General features: G+C 40.5%; 2 protein-coding genes across 2 annotated transcripts in view; both read right to left on the reverse strand.

Annotated features, from left to right (window-relative positions):
• The window catches only part of LCT (lactase), a 52026-nt gene extending 41778 nt beyond the window's left edge, over positions 1-10248 (reverse strand). Inside the window, exons 1-2 of the mRNA XM_059166733.1 lie at positions 9612-10248; positions 1308-1387 (exon numbers count right to left, since the gene is read on the reverse strand). Coding sequence (XP_059022716.1) covers positions 1308-1387; positions 9612-10248 — 717 coding nt within the window. The remainder of the gene's footprint in view (positions 1-1307; positions 1388-9611) is intronic.
• Positions 10249-23902: 13654 nt separating this feature from the next.
• MCM6 (minichromosome maintenance complex component 6) overlaps positions 23903-26180 on the reverse strand; it is a 36316-nt gene continuing 34038 nt past the window's right edge. Inside the window, exon 17 of the mRNA XM_059166736.1 lies at positions 23903-24364. Within this exon, the coding sequence (XP_059022719.1) occupies positions 24248-24364 (117 nt within the window). The 3' untranslated portion in view covers positions 23903-24247. The remainder of the gene's footprint in view (positions 24365-26180) is intronic.

Raw genomic sequence — 26180 nt, forward strand, 5'->3', positions numbered from 1 at the left:
GAGGGGAGACCTGAGAGAGAGAGCAAGACAGCCCGAGCGAGCCACACTCTGGAAGGCCCTGAGCAGTTTGTACCAATTCCTGCAACCTGGGAAAAATGCACATAACATAAAATTTAGCAAGTTCAGGGGCATTAGCGCATTCACATTGTTGAGACACCATCACCACCATCCATGAAGCACTTTTTTAAAATCTCAGAGTGAACCCAGGAGAAAACTGATAAAAACCGATTAAAAAACTGTGCACTCAGAAATTCCAGAAGCCCTGGGTGTCACCGATTGGAGCAAAGAGACCAGTTCAAAGAGACCAGTTCATAGGCTATTGCTCAACAAGCACTTTTCTGATCAGCACTTTGGTCTTCTGAGTTCATAACTGATAGCGATTATTACCCCGTGTAAATTAATTTAGACAGCATTCTGGCCATCCAGTCAGGCTCGGAGTTGGTTATTCAGAATCTTATCACATCTGGATTTTAAGTTCCTGAGCTGGTAAATCTGAGAACCGGACCCTGACCCACGGAGCCTGCATCATCACACAGACACTGGTGTCTGTCATAGGGCCCCGTGCTATCTACATGACACCCTGCCAAATGCCACAGAACTACAGAAATCAGCTATTTTTTTCTGGTGACTTTCTGTACTGCCCAGCTGCCAAGCTTACAGAAGTCAAGGCTGTTTAATTCTCAGATTTTTAAAAAAAAAACTTTTTTAAAAACTGTAGTTCAAAAGGTATGTTTAGAGGAGGCAGGAACCAACATGGGATTCCAGGGAGCACATTACTTAAAAAACAAAACAAAACCCTTTACTCTTTCTTGTATCTTCCTAGCAATCTGTTTTCTACAAACTGGCCTCTCCTCTAAGAAGCTATTTTGGACTCTTAATAAAAAAAAAAAAAAAAAAAATCATAGCAGGGCGCCTGGGTGGCTCAGTGGGTGAAGCCTCTGCCTTCGGCTCAGGTCATGATCCCGATGGAGCCCCACATTGGCCTCTCTGCTCAACGGGAAGCCTGCTTCCCTTTCTCTCTCTGCCTGCCTCTCTGCCTACTTGTGATCTCTGTGAAATAAAGAAATAAAATCTTAAAAAAAAAAAAAAAAGCAAACAGAGGTGTTGGACTTTTTTGCATAGGCAAGAGCTGAGAGTGCAACAAATGACATTTTGTTTGTAAACATGAATCTAGAGAATGGGCCACACTCAGAAGAGGCACTTTAAAAAATGTCAAGCCAACAGACGAAAACTTCTCTTGTGCTCTCAAATTAAAATCCCAACTTTCCTCAGAGGTTACAAATGCTCTTTTGAGGGGCTGTCATCACCTTGGCAAGCGAAAATGTGGACGGTTCCAGCAGGAGCTCTGAGAGGGCGTCAGCTTGCAGGACCACAGAGAGCTTTCCACCTAAAAGCAACCAGAGGAATCCGCTGCAGGTGAGTGAGGAGGGACGCTGGGACCATGGAAGCTGCGACCATGGAAGCTGCATGGGGACTCCTTTCCTGTTCTTTAAAAAGAACCGGGCACCTGGGTGGCTCAGTCAGTGAAACGTCTGTCTTCTGCTCAGGTCATGATCCTGGGGTCTCAGGACTGGGCCCCGTGTGGGACTCCCTGCTCAGTGGGGAGCCTGCTTCTCCGTCTCCCTCTGCTGCTACTCCTGCTTGGGCTCTCTCTGTGTTAAGTAAAATAAGTAAAACCTTTAAAAAAGGATGAGGCGAGATTTCTGAAGAAAATCACTTACATGACTTACCCTTGCTGAAAGATTTTGGATAACAAGGTGGCTTTAAAAACAGCAAAGTCCCCTTAAAGAAGGTCTCTTCTAAAACGGGACCCTGAAACGCAAGACACCTCTACGTCTTTTAGAAAAATAATATCAATGACCACGCCCTGCCCCTTCACAGTATAGAAGGCTGTGAGGGGAGAACTGCTTCCTCACCTTCGTTGGAAGGCTGGGTGCTCATTCCCTGTACACCGGCCATTCCGCCCCCACTGCGCATGCACGGAAGGGTTAACAAAAAAGCGGAGGAACCGTAAACACCTGAAGCGGGTACCTACGTGCTTTGATATTTGATGACCTACAGTGGTGCTGGTACACGAGTGCGTCTCAATCCTCCGCGTGCTTGTGGGCAGACTGAGCCCCACAGCGAGTGCGCTTTAAAGTGCCTCCCAGGTGCTCCCCTCACACTGTGTTTCCATAAACACGCCACCGCGGACGCGGGCGTCTTCAGCCGTGCACCTTGCGCGCTAGCGCTCCGGCATGCGCCTGAGTCTTTCCCACTGCACTGTGTGCTCGCTGAGGGGCAAAATGTAAAACCTTTCCTCAATCCCTCCAGATACCACCTTCAACGCTGGGTGCATAGCAGACGTGGGGGTTTGGAACCACTAAGCAAAAACGGAATGGTACTGGAGTTTGGGAGATAAACAGGCTGTCTTCCTGACTTCACTTTTCTCCAGATTCTCTAGAGGAGGAAGCTGTCCTGAGACAGTGAACCACAGCTAACAACTACAAGAGTGCTTGGCTTTGTTTTGTTTTAGTGATCTCTATGCCCAAGATCAAGAGTCGCTCGCTGTTCAAACTGAGCCCCCCACGTGCCCCCAAAAGGGCTTTACTTTGATAAACACGATAGAACTTTGAAATCTTCTGCGTAGGGAATATCACTTAGAGACATTCAGTCCTCGTTCTGATAAGATAGAATTATTATCTAGTTACTTAGTGATTGTGCCTGATGGGCCCCTTTCCTTTGCACAGATATCCGTGCTTTCATTCTTCATCACGTCAGCGCACCTGGAACGTACAGTTTGTGCTGAACATTTTAAAATGTACAGCTTAGTGTCATCTCTAGACCAATAAATGAAACAAGAGTAGTACAGTTAATCATTTTTATTTGACTCTGCAAGCCGCTTTTAGAATTAGAGTGAATAAATGTACTTGACGTTCCAGAAATTCATACATCATACAAAATAATCAAACTTCCCAACCATGGTTGCCAAGTTATTCCCAGTGCGAGCAGTTAGACCTTCTAAAATACTGCAAAATGCAGATTGCTCAAAACCAGATTCTCACTCTGAGCTTGCAGTTTATGTTTTGTATGGGACTGAGAAGGGGGTAATTACTCTGCTTTAGGATAATTTATCCTGCAATTTTTGTTGGATGTAATTAAAGATAGGTGTTCATGTATATAGAGCTCAAAATTGGTATTTGCTGTGGGTTGAGAATTGTTTAAACCTGTGTATAAAATCACTGCATAGCATCGTGTAAATTCATGTTCCTTCTAGGTATTGCTAGACCTCACTAAAGGATAAGCTCACCTGTTTCCACCACAAAGGGAAGTCATTCCACTAAAAACCATTGTAGTCTTTTACAGAAAATAACCCCTTTCCTTTTGCTCCTTCCACCTTTGCCTCAAATGAGCCAATAAAAGTAATCTGGCCAATATTGAACTGCCAATATCAATGCTTCAAGTTACTACTGCTGTGTTGGGAGGCTGGTATTACTAGTGTTATCCAGGGTTGTGTCCTACTGTTGTACAAGTGGGGGATGCTGTGTGCAATTCTACTCTTCCCATGAGATGCAAGTTCCCACTCTCCCCAACCTCCATTTCTGCCAAGAATCCTCTCTTCTATTGAATCCTCCCCAGTGGCAGCACAGTGAACACATAAATGTGAGGTTTATAATAATGAATATAGAAAGATTAGAAAATAGTTTTTTAAAAATTGGTAAACCATATATAACATAAAATTTACCATTAAGTTTTTTTTTTTTTTTTTTTAAGACTTTGTCTATTTATTTGACAGGCAGAGATCACAAGCAGGCTGAGAGAGAGGAAGGGAAGCAGGCTCCTCGCTGAGCAGATAGCCCGACAAGGAGCTCTATCCCAGGATCCCAGGATCATGACCTGAGTCACCCAGGCACCCCAAAATAACTTTTTTCCTTTAAAAATTCTATTTATTTGAGAGAGAGAGAGAGAGCGAGAGCAGGAGCTGGGGCAGAGGGAGAGGAAGATGCAGACTCCCTGTTGAGCAAGGAGACTGATCCAGGGCTTGATTCCAGGACGCTGGGATCATGACCTCAGCTCAGGACAGATGCTTAGCCAACAGAACTAGCCAGGTGCCCCTAGAAAAGATCTTACAAAAACTACTTATTAGAGAGAGCATAACTCAGGCACCTGGTTGGCTGAGTTGGTAGAGCATCCAACTCTCTTTTTTTTTTTTTAACTTTTTTTAAAAAAGATTTTTAAACCTGGTGATTCACAGACCTGTACCCCCGGGATAAAAATATATGTTTATAAAAAATAAAAAAAATTTTAAAAAGAAGAGAAAAAAAAAGAAAATATTATTATCTAATCAGATTTCTGGATGATAAATAATTGGAAATTTTCCTTGATATTTATTTGGGCCAGAGAGAAACTGTATAGATTAGACTACAAATTCATTTATTCCTTTAGATCACTGAGACATCCAAGTCCAGCCTCTTCATTTTTTTAAATAAATCTGTTGAATATGTATGAAAAAAAAAAGATTTTATTTATTCATTTGAGAGAGAAAGAGCACAAGCAGGACCGGCAGAGGGAGAGAGAAACGGACTCCCCACTGAGCTGGGAGCCCAATGTGGGGCTCAATCCCAGGACCCCGAGATCATGACCCTATTAGAAAGCAGACGTTTAACCATCTGAGCAATCCAAGTATTCAGAGCATCCAACTCTTGGTCTCAGAGTAGTGAGTTGAAGCCCCACATTGGGCATGGAGACTACTTAAAAAAATAGAAAAAAAAAAAAAAAAAGATGGAGCATAACTTCCCAATCGTTAAGTGTGAGCTCTGTATGGTGACTCCTTTCCAAAGAATGCAGTATGGAAAGGAGGAAAAAAGAGTAACCTTACCCTAGAGACACCTGACAACTACAATCTCAATTAGGTGATCAGGGTCAACATCAACAGTATAAATCATGTTGATAGTATGTACCCTTGATATGATATGATGAAAATAGCACTTTATTCTGTAATCTTCCTTCCTAAAACTCATAATCTCAGCCTTATCCATGATAGAAACATTCAACAAATCCCAACAAAGGTAGTCCCAAAAGACCACATTTTGTATTATTCCATTCATATGAAATGTTCAGAACAAGGAAATCTATAGAGACAGCAAGTTAATTAGTGGTTGTTTAGGGCTGAATGATAGTTGGAACCCCATACTGGGTACAGAAACTACTTAAAAATAAAACCTTTAAAGTATACAGTTCGGGGCGCCTGGGTGGCTCAGTGGATTAAGCCTCTGCCTTCGGTTCAGGTCATAATCTCAGGGTCCTGGGATTGAGCCCCACATCTGGCTCTCTGCTCTTCCCCCTCTCTCTTAAAAAAAAAAAAAAAAAGTATACAGTTCAATGGTTTTTAGTATAGTCACAAAGTTGTACAATTATAGCCACTATTTCTTTTTTTAAAAGATCTTATTTATTTATTTGCAAGAAAGAGAATGAGACTGAGCAAGCACTAGAGGGGGAAGGGTCAGAGGGAGAAGCAGACTCTGTGCTGAGCAGGGAGTCCGATGCAGGACTCGATCCTGGGACTCCAAGATCATGACCACAGCTGAAGGCAGTCACTTAACCAGCTGAGCCACCCAGGTGCCTCTAATCTAAAGCAGTTTCATCAACAAAAAAGAAATTTCTTATCCATTAGCAGTCACTTTCCATTCTCTCTTCTAGCCCTAGACATTGCTATACTACTGTAGCATCTCTATGCCTAGTCTGGAAATTGAATATAAATGAAATCATATCAGTATGTGGTCTTCTCTGACTAGCTGCTTTCACTTAGCTTCATGTCTTCAAGGTACACCTGTGTTGTGCCACATATCATTCCTTTTTGGGTATTATGTATACACCACATGTTGTTTATCCATCAGTTGAGGGATAGTAGGGTTGTTTCCACTTTGGGTTATTATGAAAAATGCTGCTATGAATGTTTGTGGTAAGTTTTCTCCCAGGCATTTGTTTTCAAATGTATATGTCTTGGACATATACCTAGGAGACAAATCATTGAGTCATAGGGTAACTCTGAAGTTTGTCTGTTCAAGAAACTGCCAGACTGTTTTCCAAAGCAGCTGCTCCACCATTCATTCCCACCATTCATTCCCATTCAGTGGTGTGGGTTCCAATTTCTCTACATCATCACCAACACTTCTTTTTGTATGTTTTGTTTTTATTACAGTCATCCTAGTTGATCTAAGGTGGTATTCTATTTTAATACTATGATATTAATACTACTACATATTAATACTACTATATTAATACTAGTATTAAATACTACCATTTAATACTATTTTAATTCTATTGAGAGGTCACTCCATGAGTATTTTTTATAGTATTTTGCTTTTTTTAAAAAAAAAAGGCTTCAGTAATCTTTTTATAGTATACTATCTTTTTATAGTATTTTGCTTTTAACCAACATATTTTATACAATTTTTTGTGTATATTAGGTGATATATTTTACAAAGAACAAAAGGATTGCACTTTTGTTTGTTCAAGGGAGAGGAGAATAAGAGAGAGAAAGAAGAAAAACCACCTCTCTGAATAGGAGGGAAACTGGAAAGAGAATTTATTTTATGTCCTGCATTATAATGGGGTAGAAATCTAGTGATATTGATGAAACACAAAATGAAGGATGGGAGGAATGAGCATCAGAAGAAAAGGAAAATATGAGCTTATGAAACAGTCTTTAGTAACCTGATTAAGATTTAAAATGGGCTCTGCAAACATTTTAATAACATGTTTATATAGTTTTATAATCAAAATAAGTCTATGGAGTTTGTCTTCAAAACAAGATAGATTTTCTTCTGTTTGAGATGAACCAAGTTCAGTCTTGCCTTCTTTCGAAGTTCATTTACCCACTGCTTCTTCAATAGAATTACAGCCAACAAACATTTACTTGCTCACCCTCTCCAAGGCAGGTTCCTTCTTCTTTCCAAAGACTCCAGTTTCAAGTTCAGCCTCTCCGCATCTCTCATCCACTACTCCTAGCTCACTAAACTGACCGCTGGGCTCGTCACTGTCCCCCTGCAGGGGCTCTTCTCCTGGAATCCTCTTCTCCTATCCATTGGCTTGCTGCCTCCCTTGCTGTCCTCTCTGAGGACAACCCTCCTGACACCCCTATCTGAAATGGCCCTGTTCACACTCATACTCTTTCTTCTCTTGCCCTGCTTTCATTCTTAACATAGAAAAAAAGAGTTTGATCTCTTTATAATCAAATACATGCAAATGAAGCATATAAGGAGATAGTAATTTTCAGCTGTCAAATTACCAATAACAGAAATGATTATATCATCGAAGACAGGCTGAATAGGGTCAGAGCAGTTTTATAGCTATTGGTATATACTATTAAAACTTTTCTGGAATTTAGCAACATGCTTTAAAGTTCTTAAAGAATCCACGTTTTTTTGTTTTTTTGTTTTTTTTAAGATTTTATTTATTTATTTGACAGACAGAGATCCCAAGTAGGCAGAGAGGCAGGCAGACAGAGAGGAGGAAGCAGGCTCCCTGCTGAGCAGAGAGCCGGATGCGGGGCTCGATCCCAGGACTCTGAGATCATGACCTGAGCTGAAGGCAGAGGCTTTTTTTTTTTTTAGATTATTTATTTATTTATTTGACAGAGAGAGATCACAAGTAGGCAGAGAGGCAGGCAGAGAGAGAGAGGAGGAAGCAGGCTCCCTGCTGAGCAGAGAGCCCAATGCGGGACTCGATCCCAGGACCCTGAGATCATGACCTGAGCCGAAGGCAGCGGCTTAACCCACTGAGCCACCCAGGCGCCCCTGAAGGCAGAGGCTTTAACCCACTGAGTCACCCCGGCGCCCCTGAATCCACGTTTTTTGACCTAGTAATTTCAATTCTAAGAATCAGAAAGAATTAATTGGAAGGTAGAAAAAGGTTTATATATAAGAACATTCATTGTGATGTAATTCATAATGGTGAAAATTAAATAAACTTACATATAAATAATATATATGGGGCACCTGGGTGGCTCGGTTGGTTAAGCCTCTGCCTTCAGCTCTGGTCATGATTCTGGAGTCCCGGGGTTGAGGCCCTCATCAGTCTTCCCGTGAGCAGAGAGTCTGCTTTTCCCTCTGACCCTCTTCCCTTTTGTTCTCCTTCGTATAAATAAATAAAATCTTTAAAGAAATAAATATTTCTCTCATTTATATATATATATATATATATATATATGTATTATTTAATTTATTTTTTAAAAGATTTTATTTATTTATTTGAGAGAGAGAGAGAGCGAGAGAAAGAGAGAGCGCAAGCTGGGAGGAGAGGGAGAAGAAGGCTCCCTGTTGAACAGGGAGGCCTACTGGGGGCTGGATCCCAGGACTCTGGGATCATGACCTGAGTTTAACTGACTGAGCCACCCAGGTGCCCCATGAGAGAAATAGTTAAAACTCCGGTCCATTCATATGATGAGAATCTATAAGAACACTGAAAATCATGCTCTTGGGGTGCCTCAGTGGCTCAGTCAGTTAAGTGTCTGCCTTCAGCTCAGGTCATGATCCCAGAGTCCTGGGATCAGGTCCTGCATCAGGCTCTTTGCTCCTCGGGGAATCTGCTTCTCCCTCTCCCTCCCACTGCCCCTGCTAGTGCTCTCTCTGAGAGATAAAATAAAATCTTTTAAAAAACCCATTCTCTCTTTCACTGACTTTTTAGTAAAATAAGAATATACTCATAAAATACCTTAAGTTTAGAAAGTAGGATATGCAAATATGCATATATGTTATTTACTACGTATACAAACATACATATAGTACATAATAAAAACCAGAAAGCATATATAATCCAAAACTTGTTCTTAAAATTAGTGAACTTCAGATTCACCTAGGAATTTATTAAAATCACACGTGTACTGGCCCTGTCCAAACCTACTGAATCAGAACTTGAATCAGAATTAGCTCTGAAGCAGGAATATGGACATTTGCTATTACATTCTTCTCACCACCTATCAGCATATCACTATTTTATCTGTCCTCTTTGCTGGAATGAAAACTTCAGCTAGAATGCATAACTTGCTTTGCATGAGAAAAAGGGGAGCCTGAGGGAGGACAGACAATCTTAAAGCCTTGGAGAGTCAGGAAGGGAGGACTGGAGAAGGAAGGGCAAAAATATACTCTGTGATGGCACGGACTCAAGACTGGGGAAGGAGGGCTTAAAAGATATTTTCTTTTCTTTTCTTTTTTAAAGATTTTATTTATTTATTTGACAGAGAGAGATCACAGTAGACAGAGAGGCAGGCAGAGAGAGAAGTGGAAGCAGGCTCCCCACTGAGCAGAGAGCCCGATGTGGGGCTTGATCCCAGGACCCTGAGATCATGACCTGAGCCGAAGGCAGCGGCTTAACCCACTGAGCCACCCAGGCGCCCTAAAAGATATTTTCAAAGGAAACGCTGGGCACTATCCAGTCTAAGCCACCTCTGCCTCTCTCCATCGGGAAGTTTCCAGTACCATGTTATTTTCTCACTAATAAATACATCTGACAAGATTATTGAAGGGGAGTAGGAAGAAATGTCAAGTCCTACTGTGAGGAGGCTGGGAGAAGGTGAGTGATGAAGACTGCCGGTGGGGGTCAGCCATCAGATCAGGGTTGTGTGGACTTACCTTTAGAAGCATATTTTTCATGGTAAATCTCATAGGCTCTTCTGTGGGCATCAGCGAGGGTCTGGAGACGTGAAGATCTTGATTCCTGTTGGGGTAGCTCTTTCATCACCTCTTCTAAGTCACTAAACGTGAACCAGATCTGAACCAGGTCCCCGAAGGAGTGGAAGGCGAATGAGGCATAGTCCGCAAAGAGATCGGCAAAGACTTCACTTCTCTGGACAGTGCTGGGAGGGAGCGTCTGGTGATGCAGAACGACCAGGGGCTGAAGCTGTGCAGTCTTGAGGGTCTCAAGGAACCGCTGGTAGCACTGCACTGCTTTGTTGTCTGGGTTCTCAGAGCTTACTGCTGGGAGAAGTTGTGCCCACGGCAGAAATACTTTATAATGGGTGATCCCACTGGCATGAACACGCCTGAAGTACTCTGGCAGGAAAGCAGGCAGTGGTTGTTGACAAACATAAATGCTTTCATCCTCTGCTGCAAATTTAGAACCCGGGGTTCCCAGTGGACTACTCTGGTACAGCAAGGCATTGGTGAGAGGACCAGCAGCTGAAATGAAGTTTCTGTCGGATTCCCAATCTAATCCCCGGCATGAAAAGCTTAGGAGGACAATAAAGACTGAATTCCAAGCCAGCTCCATTTTCAAGTACCTGTTAGGAAGCATATGAAATCCTTACTTTTATAACAACAGCTAGGTTGTAAAATGCCGAGTGATTGTTGACATTTAATATTTAACTGGGTTATCTATGGTAATGAAATCAGGGTGCGGCTTACCAGTGAAATATCAAAAATTTAAAGACCACAGAGGGGACGCCTGGGTGGCTCAGTTGGTTAAGCAGCTGCCTTCGGCTCAGGTCATGATCCCAGCGTCCTGGGATCGAGTCCCACATCGGGCTCCTTGCTCAGCAGGGAGCCTGCTTCTCCCTCTGCCTCTGCTGCCATTCCGTCTGCCTGTGCTGGCTCTCTCCCTCTCTCTCTCTGACAAATAAATAAAATCTTTAAAAAAAAAAAAAATAAAGACCACAGAGATAACACAAAAACCTCAAACATCTCACGTAATTTGTGCAGATGAGCCTGGAAAATGTCTGAAGGGAAAAGTTCTCCACGTCTTTTTCTTAATTATGAATTAGTTTAAAATTCACTTACATAATAAAACAAAGGTGAATCCCTTGCAAGCCTTTCCCCCCTTAAAAATATATAAGTAGGGGCACCTGGGCGACTCAGTTGGTTAAGTATTGGACTCTTGGTTTTGGCCCAGGTCATGATCTTGGGGTCCTGGGACTGAGCCCCACATCGGACTCTGCACTCAGCAGGGAGTCTGCCTGAGATTCTCTCCCTCTCCCTCTGCTGTTCCCCCTGCTCTAAGTCAAAGAGAGAAAATCTTTTAAAAAATTATAAAACTTAAAAGAAATATTTATAATTAAATGATGAACACATTGTGTAAAAAATTCAATTACAGAAACATGTATGAAAAACCTGCAAATTCCCCTTCCCCAAGCCCCCTTACCTTCCTTAGGTAAGTACTCTCAACACTATGCTTCCTTCCAGTTTTCTTTCTTTCTGGAGTTTAATGGTTATTCAGGAGTCAGAATGCCTGAGTTTAAATCTTATCTGGTGAAAGTTACTTAGTTTTTCCATGCCTCTGTTTCCTCATTGGTAACAATGGTGAACAGATAAGTTGTGAAATGAGATCATTCTTTAGCATCTTTAGAACAATGCAACTCAACTATTACTAAATATATACAAATGCAAATATATGTAAATGTATAACATTTTAAACATATAACTTAACATATATGCAATTGTGCCTTATGTATTGTTCCTCTGATTTCTTCTTTTCCACTTAACAGCTCTTAGAACACTGTCTATATCAGAATATATAGAAACACTTCTTTTTTTTATTTTTAAGATTTTTATTTATTTATTTTGAGAGAGAGAGAGACAGAGTGAGAGAGAGCATGAGAGGGGAGGTCTGAAGGAGAAGCAGACTCCCCATGGAGCTGGGAGCCCGATGTGGAACTTGATCCCAGGACTCTGGGACATGACCGGAGCCGGAGGCAGGGGCTTAACCAACTGAGCCACCCAGATGCCGGAAACACTTCTTTTTAACAGATGCATAGCATTCTGCATAAGGATGTACCCTAATTGAACCTCTAGCATACAGAACACTGGTTGATTCCTAATTTTATTTTATTTTTATGTTTTAAAAGATTTTCTTTATTTATTTGAGAGAGAGCATGAGTTGGGGAATGGGGGAGCCTACCTGGACAGAGGGAGAGAGAGAAGCAGACTCCCCACTGAGCAGGAAGCCTGATGTGGGGCTCGATCCCAGAACCCTGAGATCATGACCTGAGCTGAGGCAGATGCTTAACCAACTGAACCACCAAGGTGCTCCTGATTCCCAATTTTAATGTGTTGCAAATGAATATCTATATCTGTACATCTTTGTCTATATTCATTTCTATAAGACAGAGTCTTAGAAATTAAGTTCTGGACTCAATGTTAATTATACACATTAGAATTTTGACTGAGGTCCAAATAGTTTTCCAAACAGACTTATTCAATTTAAATCCTACCTAATGTTAAAAGGATGCCTAAATCTCTGCTTTGGTATCACCAATTATAAAACTTCATATTTTTGATACTTTGAAACATGAAAATATTATCTCCTTGTTGATTTATCATTTTTCTGCTTAGAGGAGATAGCTAGCTGTTCATGTTATACCGTATACGTGTGGGTTTATTTCTGGGCTATTTTGTTCCATTGACATATGTGTTTTTAGGCCAATACAATAATATTTTGATTAATGTAGCTATGTAATAGAGTGAAATCAGGGAGTATGATCCATCCAGCTTTGTTTTTCTTTCTCAAGATTGCTTTGGCTAGTCAGGGACTTTTTGGTTTCCATATATATTTTAGAATTGTTTGCTCTATTTCTATGAAAAATGCCATTAGAATTTTGATAGGGATTACATTCAATCCATAGATTGGGTGGTATGGACATTTAACAATGTCAGTTCTTCCAATTCATGAGCATGGAGTATCTTCCCATTTATTTGTGTCTTCTTTAGTTTACTTCATCAATGTCTTACAGTTTTCCATGTACAAGTCTTTCACATCTTTGGTTAAATTTATCCCTACGTATTTTATTCTTGATACAATTGTGAGATTGTTAATTTCTCTCTCTGGGAAAAAAAAAATTCTCTTTCTGATAGTTCATTGTTACTATATAGAAATTCAACACTTTTTTTTAAATTTTTAATTTTTCATAAACATATAATTTTATTCCCAGGAGTACAGGTTTGTGAATCACCAGGTTTACACACTTCACAGCACTCACCATAGCACATACCCTCCCCAATGTCCATAACACCACCCCCCTCTCCTCTCCCCGCTCCCCCCAGCAACCCTCAGTTTGTTTTGTGAGATTAAAAGTCACTTATGGTTTGTCTCCCTCCCAATCCCATCTTGTTTCATTTATTCTTCTCCTACCTCCTTTAGCCCTCATGTTGCATCTCCACTTCCTCATATCAGGGAGAGCATATGATAGTTGTCTTTCTCTGATTGACTTATTTCGTTAAGCATGATACCCTCTAGTTCTATCCATGTCGTTGCAAATGGCAAGGTTTCATTTCTTTTGATAACTGCATGATATTCCATTGTGTGTATATATACCACATCTTCTTTATCCATTCACACTGAGGTCCTTCATCCATTTTTGAGTCTATTTTCATGTGTGGTGTGAGGAAATAATCCAATTTCATTTTTCTGCATGTGACTGTTCAATTTTGCCAACACCATTTATTGAAGAGGATGTCTTTTTTCCACTGGACATTCTTTCCTGCTTTGTCGAAGATTAGTTGACCATAGAGTTGAGGGTCTATTTCTGGGCTCTCTATTCTGTTCCATTGATGTATGTGTCTGTTTGTTTTTGTGCCAGTACCATGCTGTCTTGATGATGACAGCTTTGTAATAGAGCTTGAAGTCCGGAATTGTGATGCCACCAACGTTGGCTTTCTTTTTTAATATTCCTTTGGCTATTCGATGGATTATTTGTTCCATTCCTTTGAAAAAAATGGATGGTATTTTGATAGGAATTGCATTACATGTGTAGATTGCTTTAGGTAGCATAGACATTTTCACAATATTTATTCTTCCAATCCAGGAGCATGGAACATTTTTCCATTTCTTTGTGTCTTCCTCAATTTCTTTCATGAGTACTTTATAGCTTTCTGAGTATAGATTTTTAGCCTCTTTGGTTAGGTTTATTCCTAGGTATCTTATAGTTTTGGGTGCAATTGTAAACGGGATTGACTTCTTAATTTCTCTTTCTTCTGTCTTGTTGTTGGTGTAGAGAAATGCAACCGATTTCTGTGCATTGATTTTATATCCTGACACTTTACTGAATTCCTGTACAAGTTCTAGCAGTTTTGGAGTGGAGTCTTTTGGGTTTTCCACCTAGAGTATCATATCATCTGCAAAGAGTGATAATTTGACTTCTTCTTTGCCGATTTGGATGCCTTTAATTTCCTTTTGTTGTCTGATTGCTGAGGCTAGGACTTCTAGTACTATGTTGAATAGCAGTGGTGATAATGGACATCCCTGCCGTGTTCCTGACCTTAGTGGAAAAGCTTTTTCTCCATTGAGAATGATATTTGCGGTGGGTTTTTCATAGATGGCTTTGATAATATTGAGGTATGTGCCCTCTATCCCTACACTTTGAAGACTTTTGATCAGGAAGGGATGCTGTACTTTGTCAAATGCTTTTTCAGCATCTATTGAGAGTATCATATGGTTCTTGTTCTTTCTTTTATTAATGTGTTGTATCGCATTGATTGATTTGCGGATGTTGAACCAACCTTGCAGCCCTGGAATAAATCCCACTTGGTCGTGGTGAATAATCCTTTTAATGTACTGTTGAATCCTATTGGCTAGTATTTTGGTGAGAATTTTTGCATCTGTGTTCATCAAGGATATTGGTCTGTAGTTTTCTTTTTTTGATGGGATCCTTGTCTGGTTTGGGGATCAAGGTGATGCTGGCCTCATAAAATGAGTTTGGAAGTTTTCCTTCCATTTCTGTCTTTTGGAACAGTTTCAGGAGAATAGGAGTTAGTTCTTTAAATATTTGGTAGAATTACCCTGGGAAGCTGTCTGGCCCTGGGCTTTTGTTTGTTTGGAGATTTTTGATGACTGTTTCAATCTCCTTACTGGTTATGGGTCTCTTCAGGTTTTCTATTTCTTCCTGGTTCAGTTGTGGTAGTTTATATGTCTCTAGGAATGCATCTATTTCTTCCAGATTGTCAAATTTGTTGGCATAGAGTTGCTCATAGTATGTTCTTATAATTGTCTGTGTTTCTTTGGTGTTAGTTGTGATCTCTCCTCTTTCGTTCATGATTTTATTTATGTGGGTCCTTTCTCTTTTCTTTTAGGGGTTTATTAATCTTATAAATTCTTTCAAAGAACCAGCTCCTAGTTTCGTTGATTTGTTCTATTGCTTTTTGGTTTCTAGTTCATTGGTTTCTGCTCTGAGCTTTATGATTTCTCTTCTCCTGCTGGGTTTAGGGTTTCTTTCTTGTTCTTTCTCCAGCTCCTTTAGGTGTAGGGTTAGATTGTGTACCTGAGACCTTTCTTGTTTCTTGAGAAAGGCTTGTACTGCTATATATCTTCCTCTCAGGACTGCCTTTGTTGTGTCCCACAGATTTTGAACCGTTGTGTTTTCATTATCATTTGCTTCCGTGAATTTTTTCAATTCTTCTTTAATTTCCAGGTTGACCCTTTCATTCTTTAAAATGATGCTGTTTAGTCTCCATGTATTTGGGTTCTTTCCAAATTTCCTCTTGTGATTGAGTTCTAGCTTCAAAGCATTGTGGTCTGAAAATATGCAGAAAATGATCCCAATCTTTTGATACCGGTTGAGACCTGATTTAGGACCGAGGATGTGATGTATTCTGGAGAATGTTCCATGTGCACTAGAAAAGAATGTGTATTCTGTTGCTTTGGGATGAAATGTTCTGAATATCCATCTGTTCCAGTGTGTCACTTAAGGCCTTTATTTCCTTGTTGATCTTTTGCTTGGATGATCTGTCCATTTCAGTGAGGGGAGTGTTAAAGTCCCCTACTATTATTGTATTATTGTTGATGTGTTTCTTTGATTTTGTTATTAATTGGTTTATATACTTGGCTGCTCCCACGTTGGGGGCATAGATATTTAAAATTGTTAGATCTTCTTATTGGACAGATCTTTTGAGTATGATATAGTGTCCTTCCTCATCTCTTATTAGTCTTTGGCTTAAAATCTAATTGATCTGATATAAGGGTTGCCACCCCTGCTCTCTTCTGATGTCCATTAGCACGGTAAATTGTTTTCCACCCCCTCACTTTAAATCTGGAGGTGTCTTTGGGTCTAAAATGAGTTTCTTGTAGGCAACATATAGATGGGTTTTGTTTTTTTACCCATTCTGATATGCTGTATCTTTTGATTTGGGCATTTAGCCCATTAACATTCAGGGTAACTATTGAGAGATATGAATTTAGTGCCATTGTATTGCCTGTAAGGTGACTGTTACTGTATATTGTCTCTGTTCCTTTCTCATCTACTACTTTTAGGCTCTCTCTTTGCTTAGAGGACCCCTTTCAATATTTCCTGTAGAGCTGGTTTGGTGTTTGCAAATTCTTTCAGTTTCTGTTTGTCCTGGAAGCTTTTTTATCTTTCCTTCTATTTTCAATGATAGCCTAGCTGGATATAGTATTCTTGGCTGCATGTTTTTCTTGTTTAGTGCTCTGAATATATCATGCCAGCTCTTTCTGGCCTGCCAGGTCTCTGTGGATAAGTCTGCTGCCAATCTAATATTTTTACCATTGTATGTTACAGAGTTCTTTTCCTGGGCTGCTTTCAGGATTTTCTCTTTGTCACTAAGGCTTGTAATTTTTACTATTAGGTGACGGGGTGTGGACCTATTCTTGTTGATTTTGAAGGGGGTTCTCTGCACCTCCTGGATTTTGATGCTTGTTCCCTTTGCCATATTAGGGAAATTCTCTCCAATAATTCTCTCCAATATACCTTCTGCTCCCCTCTCTCTTTCTTCTTCTTCTGGAATCCCAATTATTCTAATGTTGTTTCGTCTTATGGTGTCACTTATCTCTCGAATTCTCCCCTCATGGTCCAGTAGCTGTTTGTCCCTCTTTTGCTCAGATTCTTTATTCTCTGTCATTTGGTCTTCTATATTGCTAATTCTTTCTTCTGCCCCATTTATCCTAGCAGTGAGAACCTCCATTTTTGATTGAACCTCATTAATATCTTTTTTTATTTCAACTTGGTTAGATTTTAGTTCTTTTATTTCTCCAGAAAGGGCTTTTATATCTCCTGAGAGGGTTTCTCTAATATCTTCCATGCCTTTTGCTGCTGCCCCTCGGAACAATTTGTTACTTAAACTGTAACCCCTGGAGGATTTTACTAGTTGCCAAGCACATTTAGATATGGCCTTAAGAAATACATATACATATACATATACATATACATATACTGGCAACAGGTCAGTTGCACCGTGAAGCTGGGCAGCTGGGGATGTCCGGCCCGCCCAGGGCCAAACGCCACTGGCTTCAGGGAAGCCGAGCACCCGGGAACGCCCAGTCAGCTCAGGGTGGAATAAAAACTGCCTGCTTCCCTTTTCCATTATCGCTCCTTTCTCTTCCCAGAGGCGCCAGCCCGTTGTTAGTTAGATGAGTCCTTTGAATGTGCTTGTTTAACTATAAACTTTATCCTCCTTCTTGCTTGTCTGCAAGACAGGATTAACGTTTGACCTTCATCAGTCCTTCTGTTGGCTATTGTTTCTATCCAATAAAAGTGAGACTGGTGGGTTGCTCGTGGCAGCGGTCCTTTTTGACTGTTGTCCCCTGCTCCCAGTCTTTTGCTGCTGACTTGTTTGTGCCTCATTCTTCTCTGGTCGCCGACTGGAAGTGGCACCTTTTTCGAGCCTGGCTAGAACCTTGAGACTCCTCATTCTGAACTCTAGATCTGACATCTTACCAATGTCTGTATTGATTAGGTCCCTAGCCTTTGGTACTGCCTCTTGTTCTTTTTTTGTGGTGAATTTTTTCGCCTTGTCATTTTATCCAGGTAAGAGTATATGAAGGAGAAAGTAAAATACTAAAAGGGTGGCAAAGACCCCAGGAAAGTACGCTTTAAACAAATCATAAGGGATCCCAAATCATGGGGGGGAGAAAGAGGATAAAAAGAAGTTCAGGGGGGCGCCTGGGTGGCTCAGTGGTTTAAGCCTCTGCCTTCGGCTTGGGTCATGATCTCAGGGTCCTGGGATTGAGCCCCGCATCGGGCTCTCTGCTCAGCGGGGAGCCTGCTTCCCCCACTCTCTCTGCCTGCCTCTCTGTCTACTTGTGATCTCTCTCTGTCTGTCAAATAAATAAATAAAAATCTTAAAAAAAAAAAAGAGGTTCAGGAAAAAAAAAGAAACTATTAAAAAAAGAAAATGAATAAAGAAAAAATACAAAAAAGGAAAAAATGTATATATTAGATAAACTAGTTTAAAAACGTTAAAAAAGAAAAGGGTAAACATTAAAAAAAATTTAGCAGAAGAAGAAAAAAAATTGAAAAAAAATTAAATTAACTGCAAGACTAAAGAATCATGGGGAGAAAGCCAGGAGTTCTGTGCTTTGCTTTCTCCTACTCTGGAATTCCGCCGTTCTCCTTGGTATTGACTTGCACTCCTTGGTAGGTGGACTTGGTCCTGGATGGATTTCTTGTTGATCTTCTGGGGGTGGGGCCTGTTGTTGTAATTCTCAAGTGTCTTTGCCCCAGGTGGAATTGCACCGCCCTTACCAGGGGCCAGGCTGAGTAATTAGTTCGGGTTTGCTTTCGGGAGCTTTTGTTCCCTGAACACTTTCCGTAGAGTTCTGGAGGACAGGAATGAAAATGGGGGCCTCCCAGTCTCCAGCCTGGAGGAGCCGAGAGCTCGGGGCCCCACTCCTCAGTGCACCCTCAGAGAATAGCGCCCAATTACTCCCATCTCCCTGGCCTCCGCCTGCGCTCCGAGCTCACCGAGCCTGTGACCAGTTCAAGGTAACCCCAAGCTGAGAGCTCACTCCTCGGCTCTGTCTCTGTAGCCGATTTCCCCATTTTAATACCTGCAAACTCTGCAACACTCAGACACCCTCCATCCTTCCGTGACCCCGCGGGACCTGGGGCCATGCTGACCCCACGTGGGCTTCACCCCGGTTTAGCCTCTGGAGTGATGTCCCTCGGTGGAACAGACCTTTTAAAAGTCCTGATTTGGGACGCCTGGGTGGCTCAGTTGGTTGGACGACTGCCTTCGGCTCAGGTCATGATCCTGGAGTCCCGGGATCGAGTCCCGCATCGGGCTCCCAGCTCCATGGGGAGTCTGCTTCTCTCTCTGACCTTCTCCTCATTCATGCTCTCTCTCACTGTCTCTCTCTCAAGTAAATAAATAAAATCTTTAAAAAAAAAATTAAAAAAAAAATAAAAGTCCTGATTTTGTGCTCCATTGCTCCGCTGCTTGCTGGGAGCTGGCCCCTCCCCCCAGGGTCTATCTTCCCGTTGCTTTGGATTCACTTCTCCGCCAGTCCTACCTTTCAGAAAGTGGTTGATTTTCTCTTTCTAGAATTGCTGTTCTTCTTCTTTGATCTCCCGTTGGATTTGTGTTTGCAATCTTTAGATAAGCTATCTAGCTGATCTCCTGCTACCTAAAGTAGTCTCAGCCTGCTACTTCTCCACCATCTTGACCTCCACACTCAACACATTTTTGCATATTGATTTTGTATGCTACAACTTCACTGGATTTGTTGACTCCTTCCAACAATTTTTTTGGTGGAGTCTCTAGAGTTTTCTATATGTAATATCATATCATGTGAAAACGGTGACATCCTCCTTTTTGATTTGGATTCCTTTTATTTCATTTCCTTGTCTAATTGCTCTGGCTTGGACAATACTATATTGAATACAAGTGGTAAGAGTGGGCATTCTTACCTCCTTTCTAACCTTAGGTGAAAAGTTTTCAGCTTTTCACCATTTGAGTATGATGTTAGCTGTGGCCTTATTATAGACGGTCTTTATTATGTTGAGATACATTCCCTCTAACACCCACTTTGTTGAGTTTTTATCACAAATGGATGTTGAATTTTGTCAAGTGCTTTTTTTTTTTTTTTTCATCTACTGAGGTGGTCATATTTTTGTCCTTCATTTTATTAATGTGGAGTATCACATTGATTGATTTGCAGATGTTGAACCACCCTTACATCCTTGGAACAAATCCCACTTGATCATGATGTATGATCCTTTTAATGTATTTTTTAATTGGGTGTACTAATATGGTAAGGACTTTTGTATCACTGTTCATCAGAGACATTGTCTGTAATTTTCTTTTCATTTGGTGATCTTGTCTGATTTGGGTATTAGGGTAATGCTGGCCTTATAAAACAAGTTTATGTGTTCCCTCCTCTTCTATTTTTTTGGAAGAGTTGGAGGGCCGGCATTAATTTTCTTTAAATATTTGGTAGAACTCACTATTGAATCCATATAATCCTGGACATTATTGATTCAAACTCCTTACTAGTAATTGGTCTGTTCAGATTTCTATTTATGTCTCAGTCTTGGTAGGTTGTGTATTTCTAAGGAATTTCTTCTAGGTTGTTCTATTTGTTGGTGTTCAATTGCTCACAGTAGTCTCTTACAATCTTGGTATTTTTTTTCTTTCGTTCTTTTTTTTTTTCTTTGTCAGAGAGAGAACGAGCAAGAGCACAAGCAGGGTGAGCAGTAGGCAGAGGGAAAAGCAGGCTCCCTGCCAACCAGGGAGCCTGATGCAGGGCTCGATCCCAAGACTCCGGAATCATGACCTGAGCTGAAGGCAGATGCTTAACCGGCTGAATCACCCAGGCATCACACGATCCTTTGTATTTCTGTGCTATCAGTTTTAATGTCCCCCATTTCCTTTGGATTTTTTTTTTAAAGATTTTATTTATTTATTTATTTGACAGACAGAGATTACAAGTAGGCAGAGAGGCAGGCAGAGAGAGAGGAGGAAGCAGTCTCCCTGCTGAGCAGAGAACCTGATGCAGGGCTCGATCCCAGGACCCTGGAATCACGACCCGAGCTGAAGGCAGAGGCTTTAACCCACTGAGCCACCCAGGCACCCCTTTACTTTGGATTTTGAGTCCTATTTTCTTGGTGAATCTGAGGATTTGCCTTTTGTTTTCTCTTTTCAAAATCCAGCTGTTTCACTGAGGTTTTCTATTGTTATTTTAGTCTTTATTTCCTTCCTTCTACTAACATTTGTTTTCTAGTTCTTTGAGATGTGAAGTTAGGTTGTTTATTTGAGATCTTTATTTCTGGATGTAGCTATTTATTCCTATAAAGTTCCCTCTTAGAAGCACCTGGCCTGCTCAGTTGGAAGAGTGTGTGACTCTTGATCTCCGGGTCATGAATTTGAGCCCCATGTTAGGTGTAGAGATTACTTAAATTAATAAAACAACAAAAAGGGGCACCTGGGTGGCTCAGTGGGTTAAGCCTCTGCCTTCGGCTCAGGTCATGATCCCAGGGTCCTGGGATCGAGCCCTGTATCAGACTCTGCTCAGCAGGGAGCCTGCTTCCCCCTCTCTCTCTGCCTGCGTCTCTGCCTACTTGTCTGTCAAATAAAATCTTTAAAAAAAAAAAAAAAAGTCCTTCTTTGAACTGCTTTTGCTGCATTCCATAAGTTTTTGTATGCTGTATTTCCATTTTCATTTCTCTCAAAGTATTTTAGAATTTTTTTACTTCTTCTTTGTAATTGGTTGTTTGGTAGCATGTTTAATCTCCACATATTTCTTGATTTCCTAGTTTTTCTTTTTTAAAGTTTTACTTGAGAGAGAAAGAGATTGAGGGAGTGAGTGAGCAGTGGTGGGGGTTAGGGAGAGAGGGAAAAGCAGACTCCTTGTGGAGCAGGGAGCCATCATGGGACTCAATCCCAGGACTCTGGGATCACAACCTGAGCCCAAGGCAGAGGTTTATCTGACTGAGCCACCCTGGCGTCCCCATTTTCTTCTGTAATTGATTTCTAGTTTCACACTGTATTATGGTCAGAAAAGATGCTCAATGATTTTAATCTTCTTAAATGTATTGACTTATTTTGTTGCATAACATGATCTACCCTGGAGAATGTTCCCTTTGTGCTTAAGAAGAATGTATGTTATTACTTTTGGATGGACTATCCTGTGTATGCCTGTTAAGTCCATCTGGTCTAATAGGTCTTTTAAAGTCAATGTTTCTTCACAGGTATTTTGTCTGGATTATCTATTCACTGATCAAAGTGGGTACTGAAGCCTCCTTACTATTATATATTGCTACCGATTTTTCCCTTTAGTTGTGTTAATACTTGGTTTATATATTTATATATATATAATATATATATTATATATATAATATATATAATACTTGGTTTATATATTTAGGTATATATATATATATATATATATATTCTTATAAAGGTACTCCTTTATATATTTAGGCACTCCTATATTTGCACATTTTTCCCCATGTTTCCTGGAGGTATTTCCATTTCAAACATACAGGTTTACCCCATTTTTGACTATCCTACAGTACAGCTGTTCCACAATTTATGTAGTCATTTCCGCATTGATGGTATCTGTGATTTCAAGGGAAATACATTATAGATCAGTTACCTTATAAAATTCAAGTCTTCCAATTCAGAAACATGTTACAGGGATGCCTGGGTGGCTCAGTTAAGCTGCTGCCTTCAGCTCAGGTCATGATCCTAGGGTCCTGGGATTGAATCCCATATCGGTCTCCTTGCTCAGCAGGAAGCCTGTTTCTCTCTGCCACTGCCTGCCACTCTGCCTGCTTGTGCTCTGACAAGTAAATAAAATCTTAAAAAAAAAAAAAAAAACCAAAACCCAACCACACACATCTATCCATTTACTTAACATGTGTCTCATTTCTTCATAAGTATCTCAATACATGCTCCATCATCCATTAGCCACTTTACCTCCTTGACAAGTAACATGCAAAAACTGAGGCTTTATTTATAGTAATGACATCACTATGCTCTGGAAGCCCCTACCCAAATGACGAATTTGGTAAGAGAATTCACCAAAAAACTCATCTTTCCTATGCTTCAAATTCCCTTTTAGGTAAATATTTGATCAAATTAAAGTTCAAATTTCTGTCAGTCAGCTTCCCCCCCGCCCCCAGGACCTCCCCATCTCATTTTATCATGGTGGGAGTCAGGACAGAGAAGGCTTGTTGCTGTCCCAAGTTTCCACTAGCTGTTACCCAATGTCCTGCCTGTTATTTGTGCCTTATGCTAGCATCTCCTAACTGCCTCAATAGGAAGCTTGATATCCTATACCCTGGTTTCCTCTTCCCCACAGCTTCTTCCTTCATTAGTTAGGAACGTATCTTTGGCAGAGGAGTTTATAGTCTGCATCTGCTAACTGTGCAATTTCTCCATCCATTCCCAGTTCTCCTCACTCTATTGTCTTCAAGCCACTGGAGAGTGAAGTTATTATTAGTGAACTCACATACAACCTGTAAACATTCCCCAACTAGTCCTGCAGGCCCCCAAATGCCATCTGTTGTTAAAAGGTGCAACAGTGTGAACTGCTACATCATGAACATTCTAATGATGAGAAAAGTAGAATAAAGTTTTAATTTTTATAGACTGTGCTAAAAAACAAAACGCAGAACTGGACTTCATTTTGGAAAGTAATCCCTAAAGCCCCTTATCCAGTCATACGAATTCTAATAAGGACTCCTCACAGGAACCTTATCTTAGAGGCTTACAATGCTATACACTTCCACCCACCTGCCTCACATTAAACAAAAGGGAAAGACTCATGTTTGTGAGTACAGCTGCGCCCCCCTCCACCAATAATTCAAGTTTGAACTGTGTGGGTCCATTTATACATAAATTTTTTCCATAAGTATATTGGAAAACTTTTTAGAGATCTACAACAATTTGAAAAAATTTGTAGACAAACTTTGTAGCCTGGAAATACTGAAAAAATTTAAGTAAAAAAATGTATTACTTTAAGAATACAATATATAATACATATAACATAAAAAATGCATGTTAGTCACCTATATAAATTATTAGTAAGAATTCCAGTCAACAGTAGGCCATTAGTAGTCAAGTGTTTGGGAAATCAAAAGTTATACACAGAGTTTTGACTGTCTGGGAGATCTGGTGCCCCTAACCTCCATGTTATTCAAGGGTCAACTGCAGATGAAAGCAGTAATTAGAGAAGGGAGGAAATAAATCCAACAGACAACGGCAGGACACAATGTTTTATTCTTATACAAAAAAACAGTAGCTGGCAAGTTATTCACATACCATGGAAGTACTGGACCTTTACCTATACATGTGAAAACATGGTCTTGCTTACAGAAAGCACACACTGGGTTCCAACTTCATTTAGACAAGAAACATAGTTTATGTTAATATAAAAGCATATTATAGGAATATGACACTCAGGACACCAACTAGGCGTTTATTCCTCCAAATAAACCTTCCTGAACCCTTGCTCCCAGAAACATTTCTCTTGCTAGTAGAGCTACATCCGGACTCCAGGCCAAGAAGTAGGGGCCACAATCTCTTGGTTAATTACTTTCAATATTTCAGTCTTCAAGCAAGTAATTAGGATTAACTACCAAGTAGGGATCTTCTTCATAGCTCTCACTTCCTTCTGTGGAGCCTTTTAATCCAGCTTGGGTGAGCTCAATTAGAACATGGTCCTGTGAACACAAACATTTGTCTTCAGCTTTCCAGCAATATTGTAAAAATGCCCCCATCCATAGAACTTGACCCTCCTGAGTGTTTGGTATTAGCATTTTCTTCCATTTCCCCTTCAGAAGAAGTTAGAAGAAAAAGGACTATCCCTGAAAATCTTTACCAAGATTCTGTTAATCTTTCCCACTAGGATACAGACCTTTTCATACCATAAACCTCTTCTGAAAAATTACAAAATACACAGATAATCTCAGCAGACATTGTGATTTTAGTAAGGCTTCCTAGCACACTACAGCTTGTAAATATAATTTCAAAAAAGGTAAGACAGGGGCACCTGCATGGTTTAGTCATTTAAGCATCTGCCTTTGGCTCAGGTCTTGATCCCAGTCCTGGGATCAAGCCCCACATCAGGCTCACTGCTCAGCAGGAAGCCTGCTTCTCCCTCTCCCTCTGCTTGCTACTACCCCTATTATTCACTCTCAGTCTCTCCCTGTCAAATAAATAAATACAATCTTAAAAAAAAAAAAGGAAAAAAAAAAGATACAATGCATGAAGTTTAAGATTATGCAACTGCAAAATCCTCTTGATAAATATGCTTATCATTGTTTATCACTAAGTGTTTTAATTTCACTTATGTTAATTTTTAATCACTGGCCACTGAACTCTTTCATATACCATCCATTCATAATTCAGTTAGAAGTAGAATCTAAAGATAATTAACATGGAAAAATTTTCACTCTGAGCTATGAGCTAATAAAAGATAGAATATGCCACAGGTACCTATAAGTCACTCTAAAGTACCCAAACAAATGAGGGGCACATGGGTGGCTCAGTTGCTTAGGCATCCAAAGACTTTTGATTTCAGCTCAGATCATGATGTCAGAGTTGTGACATTAAACCCCAGATCAGGCATGGAGGCTGTTTAAGATTCTCTCTCCTCCCTTTGCCCTTCTCCACCCCCTCTCCCCCCAGGGCACATGTGTGTTTGTGTTCTCTTTCTCAAAAACCGAAACAAGACAAACCCACAAAGGAGAGGGACTGCCTGCCAAGCCCATAGAGAACTCAGGAAATAGTGATTTGATCCAAAGAAGGCAGAAATGCTCCACAGTATGAGCACTATTGTCACTTTCAAGAGCTCACTTTATGTACTAACACACCCTCACAGTGGGGAACACTTCATCAGCACAGTATAATCTCTCTAGTCTTTTGTAGTGAGCTAGCTCAGATGGTGTAAACTTAAAAATGTAGCCCCAATTTAGATCAGCTAATTTCACCACGTGTCCTAATGTGGATTTCTTGTGTGGGTCGTTTTATCTTACACTGATCCCAGGAGACACTAGGGAGGGAAGGACTGGCCTGGTGCAAACATACTGCCCAGCAGAGAAAGACCTTTGAATGCACACCATCCCAATTTAGCTTTATTTTCATAGATATTATTAAATTCTGATCTGAGTAGCTGTTTTCAACAGGCCTCCTCAAATACATAACCACCTGTAATCATACACTCATATCTACTTTCACAAGTAAGTGACTTTGCAGATGTCACAACCCTGATATGTGACATCCATAACCCTGATATGTGACATCCATAATATTTATACAGTGGACACTAAAGTAAACTGTAGGATAGCCGAATCTGCCATTTAAACACAGAAATTCAGTCATTCAACAAATATTTGACCTTTCCACATACCAGGCACCACAACAGATCTTGGGGATATAGTAGTTAACAAAACAAAGTTCCTGCCCTCTTGGTGCTTGCATTCTAATGAGACAAACTGAACACCTACCACCAGACAATGATAAGCACTATCAAGTAAG

This window comes from Mustela lutreola, chromosome 3, assembly GCF_030435805.1.
Source record: "Mustela lutreola isolate mMusLut2 chromosome 3, mMusLut2.pri, whole genome shotgun sequence".
NCBI lineage: Eukaryota > Metazoa > Chordata > Mammalia > Carnivora > Mustelidae > Mustela > Mustela lutreola.